This window comes from Eutrema salsugineum, unplaced genomic scaffold (genome assembly GCF_000478725.1).
Source record: "Eutrema salsugineum unplaced genomic scaffold, Eutsalg1_0 scaffold_1, whole genome shotgun sequence".
Taxonomy (NCBI): Eukaryota; Viridiplantae; Streptophyta; class Magnoliopsida; order Brassicales; family Brassicaceae; genus Eutrema; species Eutrema salsugineum.
The window spans coordinates 7,003,147-7,016,117 of NW_006256909.1; the positions used below are offsets into that span (position 1 = coordinate 7,003,147).

The 12,971-nt window shown below is 33.7% G+C and overlaps 1 protein-coding gene across 1 annotated transcript; it reads left to right on the top strand.

Moving 5' to 3' along the window:
- Positions 1 to 5,243: 5,243 nt before the first annotated feature.
- On the top strand, positions 5,244 to 9,055 carry LOC18030870 (cation/H(+) antiporter 17). The gene is made up of 4 exons (XM_006413464.2): positions 5,244 to 5,370; positions 5,656 to 5,860; positions 6,576 to 7,577; positions 7,664 to 9,055. Exons 2-4 carry the CDS (start codon positions 5,669 to 5,671, stop codon positions 8,948 to 8,950), a joined length of 2,481 nt encoding a protein of 826 aa, XP_006413527.1. The 5' UTR covers positions 5,244 to 5,370; positions 5,656 to 5,668; the 3' UTR covers positions 8,951 to 9,055.
- The last annotated feature ends 3,916 nt before the right edge of the window (positions 9,056 to 12,971 follow it).

Genomic DNA, 12,971 nt, shown 5'->3' on the forward strand with positions numbered 1-12,971 from the left:
GAACAAGTTACGACGAATACACAGATTCGTTGTTAAATATGCTAATCATTGGTCAAGATTGTTACGATAAAAAAGTAGTTTTTTGGGGTAGTGTTTTGTAGACTCCTCCAAAAGAGTTAGAAGTCTGGCTCAATGAGTACGGTTGTGTTTGCATGGGAGGGATTTCATTTTGGTCACAGAGGGGCATATGCCTAAAGTTCTCGGATCCTCTTTAATCAGAAAAAGTTCCGATAGAAATGAGGAGTATACGTCAACACAGCAGCATTTGTTGTCTCAACACGTTTTTAATTATAAGTTTCTTTAAAAACACGTGTATAGTTAACTATTAATTATTATAATGGGTGGTAATGGTAAGTGTCAACTACGTACATCTACATATCTGAGATCGATCGTACATTTATTGATAACCATTCGTTTCAACAATTGACACCACAATAGATTAAACCTAGAAGACTTTATAAGCGGGACATAGTTAATATTTTCTAATGTTTGGATGTTTTTATTTTTTTAAGTCTCTTTTGTTTGTAGGTTGATAGACGATTTTTATTTGAAGGTTCATAATTTAAAGGTTGAATAATTCTGATGCATATATATGTAGTTTTTTTTTTTTGGTCAAAATGCATATGTAGTTTTTATCCATTTGTAAATAGTTAAATAGATTTCTTGTTTAACTGTGTTATTTAATAGTAATTATCTACATAACTTTGTTTTTTTTAAATAATAATTAATGTCACAATAGAAAAAACCGGGTGTTTTAGGGAGTAAAGAAATAAGTTCTTCATTTTTTTTGTTAAAGAGAAATAAGTTCTTCATGAACTTGTTCAAAGACAACACATTCCTGTAGAGTGTGATTAGTGTCTAGATTAGGGGGGAAAAGTATAGTAAACTCATTATTAAGAGGTTTTTTTTTTTTAACTATCAGATGAAAAGTTAAGAAAGAAAAAATCACAATAGTTTTACTAGAAAAGGAAACAAACGAATAAAAAAAAGTATATATAACCAAGTTGTTTTAGTCCAATGGTAACTTCCAAGTGAAAAATTTGAGTTCGAGCCTTGACGATCTAGCTAAGGCTCTAGCTACGCTTTAAAAATTTGGAATATTTTCAAACTCCTACTAAAATACAAAATTTTATGTGGTTAATCTTTACACTTAAAAAGTATTTGTAATTCTCGCGGTTTTATTATTAAAAAAATGAGAGTATATATTATAGTACAAACTTCAAATTATTTGTTTCCCCTCTTTTCTAGTTTTACTTTTGTAACTCTACTAATCACTTACCATTCACATCTATAGTCTAGTCTTATTCTCTTTTTGTTTCTTCTTCTATTTGTTGTTACTCTACGAAACACCGTCACCAATTGAACCACAATCTAATCTATGTGCATCATATGCCGATATGCGTGATAAGAATAGGTTCCGTAGGTGGGCCCTGTTAAAATACCTAAATAAAAAAAATCTTGTATAACTACGTCATGCGTGCTTACCTAACATTGATTGGAGAAAAGTCTATGATATATGATCACTATGACGATTCATATACATTTTCTTTCAAATACATTATTTAACGTACAATGATTGATAATAATTTCGTAATTGGTATCGAATCTACTTAAAAGTCGCTAGTCTTGTTATTGTTGATTTGTTGCCAAATTTGATTGTGCTATAGAAAAGTATATAATACATATATGGTTAACAAAAAGGGAGGAATTCGGGAAAAATTGGATTGAGTTGGTATATTTAATCCACAGTAGCCCAAGAGAAAATGAAAAATGAACTACTTTATCTTTCTCATGATCGATGGGTCTCTCGACTGAACCAGTTGTATATAATACTATGCATCGGATAATCTTATCGAAACTTAAAGTTGAAAATCAAACGAAATGTGATTTAGCTTAATATTTGAAAACTAAGTCGGCTTAAGTTTTTATCATCAAGGTATTGGTTGACTCTCTCTCTCTATATATATTAGTTAATCAAAGTTGTTTTAAAAATCTAACAATGACATGAATGTATGGCCTAAACGTTACACGTCCACGTGTCCTGGTATCTTATTACCTCCTACGTGTCCGGAACTCTATTATTTGTCTTTTATATATTGCCGGCTCGTAATTTCTTAATTAGGTTCATAGTTGTTTCAGATTCCAATTAGAAAACAAGTCATATCCTAAACTTGAGAGGTTTACCATTTCAACATGACAGACATAATACGTACAGGTGTCCACTGTACACTGCACAATCAAAGCGTAGACCAGACATCAGAGTATGGCACCACGAATTTTCTATTATATACATTAAACACGCAGATTTTGTATGATAATACTTTGTATATGCCATTAATCTATAAATTCAAACATCTAAACATACTTAATTTCCTGCTGATTGTTAATTCTTACTTATTCATATGAGTCATAATTAATATTCAAAAATATCCCTAACTTTTCGACAGCTCACGGTTTATGATAATTTGTGTATATAATTAACACTAATCAATACTTTCTATGGTATTCTTTTTTAACAGATATTTAACCTGTGTTAAAATACATAAATTCTAATTTCTTTTGGCACTTTTACATTAAAACATCATTTAAAATCTAGCTAAAAAATAATCAACCAATAAGAAAAATTATTACAAAATACAAGTGGTCAACAAAATAGCAAATTAAATTAACTACTTGCATAAATTTTGAAAAATCAAATAGAATGAAATAAAATGAAACTACTGAACCTTGTTCATTCTTACATAAGGGAATAGAGAAAGAGAGTAATATATAATTTCATATATGAGACCTGAAAGTAATTGATAGAATTTATGTATTATTATCGTTATTTCTGTTACGATTATTAAATATTCTAAGTGATCCAAAAACCAACTAACATTTTTTATATGTTTTCAACCCACCAAGCATTGACATTAACTTATTAAACGATAATACTCTGAATTTGCAATCTGACATTCAAAGTATCATTGAATTTATTTGATTAAGTTATCGGACGGATAATCTGTTCCAATATAATATTATAACAAAAATTTCTTTCATAATATGCAGTCATGTAGTTTAGTGATATACTTGTGTTATTGATGTTACCATTCGGATTCAATCATGACATAATGTAGCTACTGAAAAAAAAAATATTAAAAGAAATCTCAAAATTAAACTCACTGATCCGAAAATTAAGGACAAAAGCTTGACACTCCTCTGGCTTTTCTTTCTTCTCAGCGGCGCAATCTCACTCACCAAAAACCTTCTCTCTGGTGCAGCTCTGCCGTTGTTCCTCGCAGTTCTTACCTTTGACCTCGTGCCAGGAGGCTAGCTTTCTCCGGTGACTTTGTCTAGAGGCTAAATTAAAAAGAAGGTGTTTATTAGTTTATACTAAAAAATATGTTAAAATTTTCTACATTAAAAGTACAAATTTAACTTGGAGACTTTCAATCGATTCTAAAACCGAATCAGATCCCAATTTAGTGGATTCACTATTTCACGTGGTAAATTTACTAGCAACGGTGAATGTCATCCGAATTTGGATATGAACATGGATAATTCACGCTTTATAACTCCCATATGACAGGTTAATTTCTGTTTGAGACATATTTCACGTGGTAAATGTCTTACTAGTCATTCACGTGTGTTACAATCTACGTACATAGACCTTGATTCCATTTACTTTACTTGAATTGAGAATTGTATTAAGTACATAAAATAATGGTGGTTGACGTTTTATTTTAAGAGTTTAGTCATAATTACTTTTTTGTTCATGTTTGAGATGATGGAAATCCTTCTGTGTTTAAGAGCAAGAGAAAAAAGTACATCAAGAAGCTTTGGTCAACTTTTCCTTTGATAAAATAGTGTTTAATTGATGGGTGATACTCGTCCCTTGATTGCTAATTTCGCTTCTATTGTGTTTAGTTATATTCAGCGATTAGCCAATTATCTTTTATGTAAAACCGTTTTGGGTAAGTTTTAACTAGTTCTAGGACTTTGATCACAGTCATTACTTTAAAGAAATAACCTAGATCAAATAGAAATTGAGCAGGTTTATCTCAAACACAAAATGATATGGTCAATGCTAAACCACCAAATAAAACTATTGATACGATTTATTTAAGACTTAAATAGCCAATTATTTGGCATACGATTTAGCCAATTTATTCTCGTGCATTTTGTATTTTTCCTCCTTTACTGAAAATTACGTCTAAATAATATGTTTTCTTGAGAAAATAATAATAATATGTTTTCTCTTTCAAAAGAGGTGTTTAATGATGACGATAAGAGAGAGGCATAAATTTGAGATCTATTTACAAAGAAGACTAATCAATATTTTTTATTATTTATCTTCTTCTTTAGGTGGCTCTGAAATATGAACACCAAAATAAAAAAAAAGACTGTAATATTGGCTTATCTTACAGGTGGCAAGTGTACAAATACGACTAGCATTTTCTCCTATATGACTATCCTGTCAAATTTCTGTGTCATTCCACTTGATAGTTTTTAGTGTTATATATATAAAATTTTAATTTGGGAGTGAATTTTGGAATTTTGAATTTTGGGAGCATTTTTTTTGTTTTTTTTTGTATATATTAACATATAGAATAAAATAAACTTTCCAATTGTTGGAGAAGACGAGTAACAGTGGCGTTTTTTTTTTAAAAAAAATTGTACTATAGTGCTCTCCATTCCCAAATTTTGCGTGCATACATCTCTTCTAAATACATAAATATAAGCGCTAAACCTGATATATTGATATAACATAATGAGACTAATTTAAATATAATATATTTATTTATGTAATTCTATTTTCATATATATATATATATATATATTTTAAATTACTTAACCTATTTATATACACCCATATCAAAAAGATAATGTTCAAAACAATATATTCAAGAACAAAAGTTTGGCTGACAAGAAAAGAAAAGATTATATGTTTAAAACCAATGTACCACTTACATATCCCATACTGAAATGTAAGTTACCCATAAGTTACTAGTTTCCAAGCAAAACAAAAAAACGTCCAATTTTGTTAGCATCTCTCACCAAATTATCTAAGAAAGCAACTTGCTAGTTAATCAGTTGCCAACCCTAGCCTCAAGATAATGTTTAATTTGTTTTATTTACATACCCAAAAAAATGAGGAAATAGCTCCCGCGCAATCAGGGGTATTATCGGTATTTCGGTGTACTGTTAGGCTATATAAAGACCCTAAATAACGGCCAGATACATCCACCTCTCACTCCCACTTCTCCTTCACTTTCCTCATTACATTACAAAACCCTGAAAAGTCCCAATTCCTATCAACAAATTCGAACTTTTTTTCAGAGCAATCGAGTAGAAACGAAGAATCTTCTCCGTTTTTCCAGATATATAGCCGTGAGTATCTATCTCCTCTGTATCTATCGATCTCGTGTATTGATCTGATCTGTTTAGTTTCCGAGAAAATTAACGTAATCGAGAGAAACAGATCGTAATTTTCGCTTTTTTTTGCTAGGTTTTATGTTTACTTTCTCAATTCCTCTGTTCCGATGAATATCTCCTCATAATCATCTGTTTTTTTTTTTTTAAATTTTCCCGGGAAAATGCGAGAAAATTTAGTGAGAGAGATTATCAGTTTCCACAATGATTAATTACTGAGATTCGTAATAATTTTTTGGTCAGATCTTAGAACGGGATGGGAACAAACGGGACGACATGTGGAGGAGCAATGAAAGCGACCTCAAATGGAGTGTTTCAGGGAGAGAATCCTCTGCATCACGCGTTGCCTCTTCTGATACTCCAGATCTGTATCGTTCTTCTTCTCACTCGTGTTCTTGCTTTTCTCCTCCGTCCTCTCCGGCAACCACGTGTCATCGCCGAGATTGTTGTACGTTTTTCTTTTTTCTATTAGTATTTCTTTATTTAATTAATCATCTCGATTTGATCCATCCATTATAAGCTCTGATTAAAAAGTCAAAGAGGTTACCAATTTGATCAATTATTCGCAGTTATCTGAGAATCAAAGTTTGAAAATATACGGAGTATTATTGTTAAGGATTCCACCAATCATAAACTTGAATTAGTCGTCTGGCATATTTAGTGACGTATATTCCAAGGAATTTTCTTCAGAATATTCATTTTTCTTCCACATAATTCGCTGACACGTTAAGCTTTGAGTGTATCTAAGTATAACACACACACACACATATCTCTATATATAATATATTTATAATATCTTTTTGTGCCTTTTCTTTATACTTCCACACGTTCCGATTTAATGTTGCAAACAGATGCTGTCATAAGTGTTTATGACTTCATTAAGATTGATTAGTCATATAAATGCATATATATTTATAATATCTGTATAGTGCCTTTTCTTTATACTTCCACACGTTCCGATTTAATGTTGCAACAGATGCTGTCATAAGTGTTTATGACTTCATTATAAGATTGATTAGTCATAAATGCATACTTTAATTTCTCTTAGTATTTGATTACTAGGTCAAAACACAATTATACATTATTTATTTACTCTTTTTTCTTTCTTATCTGTAAACAGAATACAATGTAATTATAAGTTATATATTGTTGTGATTAATTAGGGTGGAATATTACTTGGACCATCAGCTCTTGGGAAAAGCTCAAAGTTTCTCAACACAGTCTTTCCATCAAAGAGTCTAACGGTTTTAGACACACTTGCAAACCTAGGACTCATCTTCTTCCTCTTCCTCGTTGGTCTCGAGCTTGACCCTAAATCCCTCAAACGAACCGGAAAGAAAGCTCTCTCCATCGCTCTAGCCGGAATCACTCTCCCTTTTATCCTCGGCATCGGAACTTCCTTCGTCCTCCGTGGCTCCATAGCCGATGGCGTCAGCAAAGCTCCTTTCCTCGTCTTCATGGGAGTTGCTCTCTCCATCACTGCATTTCCCGTCTTGGCTCGAATCCTCGCTGAGATCAAGCTCCTCACCACTGATATCGGGAAGATCGCTTTGTCGGCTGCTGCGGTTAATGACGTGGCGGCTTGGATTCTTCTTGCTCTCGCGGTGGCTCTCTCCGGCGAAGGAAACTCACCGCTCACTTCTCTATGGGTGTTTCTTGCTGGTTGTGGTTTCGTTGTGTTCTGTATCTTTGTCGTGCAACCGGGGATGAAGTGGATTGCTAAACGCTGTCCTGAAGGAGAGCCAGTGAAAGAACAATACGTGTGTTTCACGTTAGGTATTGTTCTTGCTGCTAGCTTTGTCACGGACTTGATTGGGATCCACGCTTTGTTCGGCGCGTTTGTGATCGGTGTTATTTTCCCTAAAGAGGGTAATTTCGCGAATTCTCTGGTTGAGAAAGTTGAGGATCTAGTGTCAGGTATTTTCTTGCCTCTTTATTTCGTCTCGAGCGGGTTAAAGACAGATGTGGCCACTATACAAGGAGCTCAGTCTTGGGGACTATTGGTTTTGGTTATTTTCACTGCTTGTTTCGGTAAAATCGTCGGTACTGTCCTCGTTTCACTCTACTGCAAAGTTCCGCTTGATGAGTCTTTAGCACTTGGTTTCTTGATGAACACGAAAGGCCTTGTTGAACTCATCGTCCTCAACATTGGTAAAGACAGAGGAGTAAGTCCATACATTTTACCAAATTATTTTTTTTCCGGCTACTTTATAATACCAATTTTGTTAAACTTTTTGATGTGTGTTTGCAGGTTTTGAATGATCAAGTCTTTGCGATAATGGTTCTAATGGCGATTTTCACAACATTCATGACGACTCCTCTAGTTCTAGCGGTATACAAACCGGGTAAATCCTTAACCAAAGGCAATTACCAAAACCGAACGGTCGAGGAAACGAATCAGTCCAACAAACCGCTACGTCTAATGTTCTGTTTCCAAAGCATAATGAACATTCCCACCATCGTAAACCTCATAGAAGCATCGAGAGGCACGAACCGTAAAGAAAGTTTATCAGTCTACGCGATGCATCTCATGGAGCTCTCAGAGAGATCATCAGCTATATTAATGGCTCATAAGGTCAGAAAAAACGGTCTTCCTTTCTGGAACAAAGACAAATCAGCGAACAGCTCTTCTTCCGACATGGTCGTTGTCGCATTCGAGGCTTTCCGGCGACTAAGCCGTGTCTCAGTGCGTCCCATGACAGCGATCTCAGCGATGGCGACTATACACGAAGATATTTGCAGAAGCGCGGAACACAAACGCACCGCTATGGTGATTCTTCCGTTTCACAAACACGTTAGGCTTGACAGGACGTGGGAGACGACTCGCAACGATTACCGTTGGATTAACAAGAAGGTTATGGAGGAATCTCCATGCTCTGTCGCGATTCTTGTCGATCGTGGGCTTGGTGGTACGACACGTGTCGCGTCTAGCGATTTCTCGTTGGCTATAACGGTTCTGTTTTTTGGAGGGAACGATGATCGCGAGGCGTTGGCGTTTGCGGTGCGTATGGCGGAACATCCTGGTATAAGCTTAACCGTTGTTCGGTTTATTCCTAGTGAGGAATTTAAACCGGAAAACGTGAGGCTCGAGATAGCGGAATTAGATCAAACCGGTTCAGGTTCAGGTGACACCAGATTGACTGATATTGAAGCGATAACCGAACTTAAAGCAAAGATTAAAGAACAAGAAAGCTCTCGATCGGATTCCGAGTCGTCTCAGATCGTTTACGAAGAGAAAATCGTGAAATGTTACGAGGAAGTTTGTGATGGTATTAGTGAATATTCTAGAAGCAATCTTTTCTTGGTAGGGAAGTCACCGGATGGTTCGGTAGCGTCTGGTTTAAACGTGGTACGAGGCGACACGCCGGAGCTTGGACCGGTGGGAAACTTGTTGACGTCAAGCGAAAGTGTTTCAACGTCGGCGTCGGTGTTGGTGGTGCAACAGTACAAAGCAAGCCGTGATTCTTCGGTCGTTGGAGTTTTGAAGAACGTCTCGGTGGAAGGGTCGCCGGTTGTGGATACTGATCAGAGTCCTTAAAGAAAGTTTTATCTTTGGGATTTAATTCCAAGATTCGAAAGGTCAAAAAGAAATTGGCTTGTATAAATAACATCTGTTTCCATATTGTAAATAGTCAATCTGAATGTGTGATTTTTATATGTTTTTAAAAAAGAAATGAATATATGATTTCTATATGGTTAGTCTCCGTAACATTTGGTTTTATAAATGATAGGGCAAAAAAAGAGTGCGAGTGATAATCAGAGCCATGCTTTCCCTTTTCAAAAAAGGCACTTGCCTTAGACCACCAACAATATTTCTTAATTTAAGGGCCACATCTTTGTATACAAATAGATGATCTAGTAGGTTGAATTAATTTTATGTTTAATTTAACCATTATTAGTAGATAAATTGTATGATTAAGTTGTAGGTTTAATAATTCTAGTAAAGTTTCTTAACAAAATTGTATGTTTTCAAACTTTTACATTTAAAGACTTATATCATATTACAAATACACATGTAAAATGAAATAAATGACTTATTTTTAAAGATATTAAAAGTATGTTCTGAAGTTATAATTTTGTGAAATAAGATTTTTAAAATACTGCTAATAAATAAAATTTATAGAAATTACATGGCTAAAAAAATTTACAAAATTTGCCTTACGCCTCTAAAAGTGTAGGCATGGCACTGGTGATAATTATAAAGTCCATTATTAGTCAATGTTTACAACTTTACAGTTAGAAGCATTTTTTTTTGTTTTGGGGGTCAAACACAGTTAAAACTTAAAAGCATTTAAGGAACTAAAAAATCAGGTGAAGAATTTTTTCCCCGGTCAAAATCGATAAAAAAATCAGGTAGAGATTCTATTTTTAATAAGGCCATAAATTCAGGTGGCAATTCGATAATAATTTGATGCTATTTCATTTTTTATTTATCTCGTCTCATGTAGATAGCTGTAATTTTTTTCTTAAATATTTCTGATTTATTCGTTAAAAGCGCTTACAAAGCATAGCCGAAGCTATAAAATGTTAAAAAGTATTTAAAATGTAAATATTGAAAATACAAGAAGTTGAGCTAGATATTACTCGAATAAGTTAGACCATCCATAACGCGGGATGGGCGGAGTTCATTCGTGGGATCCAATACCATTATTTTAATTTTTTTTAATCGATTAAGCCCAAATACTCGCTGATATCGTCTCGGGATAAGTCTGACGAGTCCGTATCGTCGAGGTTCAACGGGCTACGTGGCAAGCAGTGATTGGGTGTAGTTTGGGAGAAATTTTTTAGAGTCGGAGTCGAAGATTAGGATTTATTTCGCATTCTGTTTTACTTTTACTTTTGTTTATTAGTAAAAATATATGTACTTAATTGGACATCTAGAAAATTATTAGTTTTACTTTTACTTTTGTTTTTTCAATTTCTATGTTTAGTTTTAAATTATATGTACTTAATAAATCTTTTCATTTTAAATAATTTAAATGTTTAAACAAGTTAAAAAAAAAATTTTCAAAAAAATATTATTATTTTATTCTATTGAACCTTTAATTGGGTATCAGGGTTGGACGCCCATTTTTCACTCAGGTTCATCCAAAGTTCTTCCATATTCTCTCTTTTCCAAAAATTATTAAAAAATACTGATGAACCCCATCATGGGGTTCAGAGTTGTGGATGGTCTTACATATCATTTCCAATGATACAATTAGCCACGACCACCCTACCACCCTTTTTACTGCGAGCACGACCATGGTTACCACGTCCACATTTTACGGTTTGCCATTGCATTTTCTTAGTCATTTCTGACGGTTTAACAGGCCTTTCTGGAATTCCAGATGGGGTCAAGAAATCAATCGGTTCAGGTTCGTCATTTGAAGCATTAGCTTCATCATCATCCAAGGATTCTTGAAAGGCAAATCTGTTGGTAACTAAAGATGGTCCAGACAAAGTCCAACGAATACCTAGTTCTGGTTGAACAGTTGGAGCTGTGACTTGTTTAGAGTGGATGCCTCTTTAGTTTGGGCCAGAATAGCTGATTCAGTGTTGACAGTAATTCTTGTAGCTACAAGTAGAGTTATTTGTAAATTTCTGTGGTCTACTAATCAGTAGGAATAAGTCCAGAAATCATGCATTTAAAGAAGGAAACAGAAAATCATTAATCAAAGTTCGATTAAACTGAATCACCACCGAATATAGGATGTTCCACGTGGACAGTAAAAATGGTTATACTTCATGAAAGATCAGGAGGAATTACATATGCATGTGATGATGTGAGTATTCATTCAGTGGTCTACTAATCAGAATGAATAGTAAAAACATGGACGGGCTAATTAAGCAGAGACCCAACAAGCAAAGCCTTTAAGCAGCATATTATGTATATTATTTAGAGAGTATCACTTTCAAAACTAGCCATTAGATAGATGTACGTCTATAGTGGTACATTTTGTTTATTTGCCATCTTACTGATGGTGTAAAGATTGCTCACGTTTTTCTTTAAATCACTTCAAGTTTTTTCTCCATTAGATGTAGTAGTATGCCATTTAGTTTATTTGCGGCCATCTTATTGATGGTTTGGTTTGAAATTCAACTTTGTTTTACTTCACCATTGTCAAATGACTTGTTACAAAGCTTTAGTCCAGATTTTATGTAGTTGGGGTGGGTTGGTTTTATAATATCTTAGGACTTCATTATTTCAAAACGTTTTTTTTCTTTCACAATTTTGCAGGGCAAGATCTTTGTGAAGTTTTCTTATGTTGTCTCTTTTGTCTTTCAATACTAGTTTAGAAGCCGTCTACTTCCGAAATGGGTCTACTCTGAAATTAGTAAGGGACAAAGGATAAGTTAGGCAACTAAACCCCTTTGAACTCTTTATTTTTTTAATAAAAGAAATCCTCTTGTTTGACTTTTCTGACTTTGTTGCTTTTACTCATGTGTTAGGAAGGAGTTGGTGACAAATATTATTGACTCTACTGTTTTTTAAAATTAAATTTGAGAAAAATATGATTTCTTAAATGAATTAATTGTTTACAAAGTTTCTCGGATATGTCTTTCATATGTTAAGTATACTTTAGTTGTACACCGAAAGTAAAGAGCTAGAGCGAATAATTGCGCTACATGGCGTGGCCATGTATAATTATAACAGTTATCTACCCAAAAGACAATAACATTGTAGAATACGTTACTATTTTTCTGGCGAAGATTCAAAATAAACTATGGAACAAGAAACTCAACCTCCTCTTTGTAAAATTCATCGTTCTACCAAATGAACTACCTATACGTTAGGTTTTTTCTTATTTTTTCGCATGTGTTTGGTAAGTGTAGAGTCTAGTGTTACAGCTCAACCACAATACTATTTTATGTCGAGTGGAGTTTCATATTCATATCTGTAAATTTCGTTAAAACTTCATAATCAAATTATGAGAATGGTAAAAAAGATATCAAAACTCTAAACTTTTAAAACCAAATTATGATACTAAACTTTTGATAAATAATATGATCCAGATAATGTGTCACATGATGTATTCTATATCCTGAGATTACTCGGATTTCTGCCCTGATCACTCGAATTATAAAAGACAATGTTTTGATAAATACTAAATTTAGGATTCAAGATACTACAAAACTAGAAATGTTTTGGAATAATGTTATATTTCTTTTGACGACTGAAATTGCTCATTAGTAGCAACCTTAGAAGCAAAGCTAGAACGTGACGTGGTGATTTATTCTACAAGTCACCTAATTTTAAAATGAAGTATCGCACATGAGTGATGGGGGTTCGTAATTTTCAGTCAATTTCCCAAAGAGTTTTTTTTTTTTATATAATGGATTTTTGTTTTCCTTCCCATTTCGCTTGCCATCTTTTTGTTGTTGTTTCAATTTATGTACTCAAAAGGCTGTTTATTTATCCCTCGACTTTATGCTTTTAGGTTGGACCCAGAAGTGATCACCAAACGGTTTAATATTATTAAATCACTAAATCTTTCATGAAAGTGAAATCAACTAGTTGCTTAGTTATCACCAACCCCGTTTTGGCCCCATCCACATGATCTTAAAGCCTTATTCGC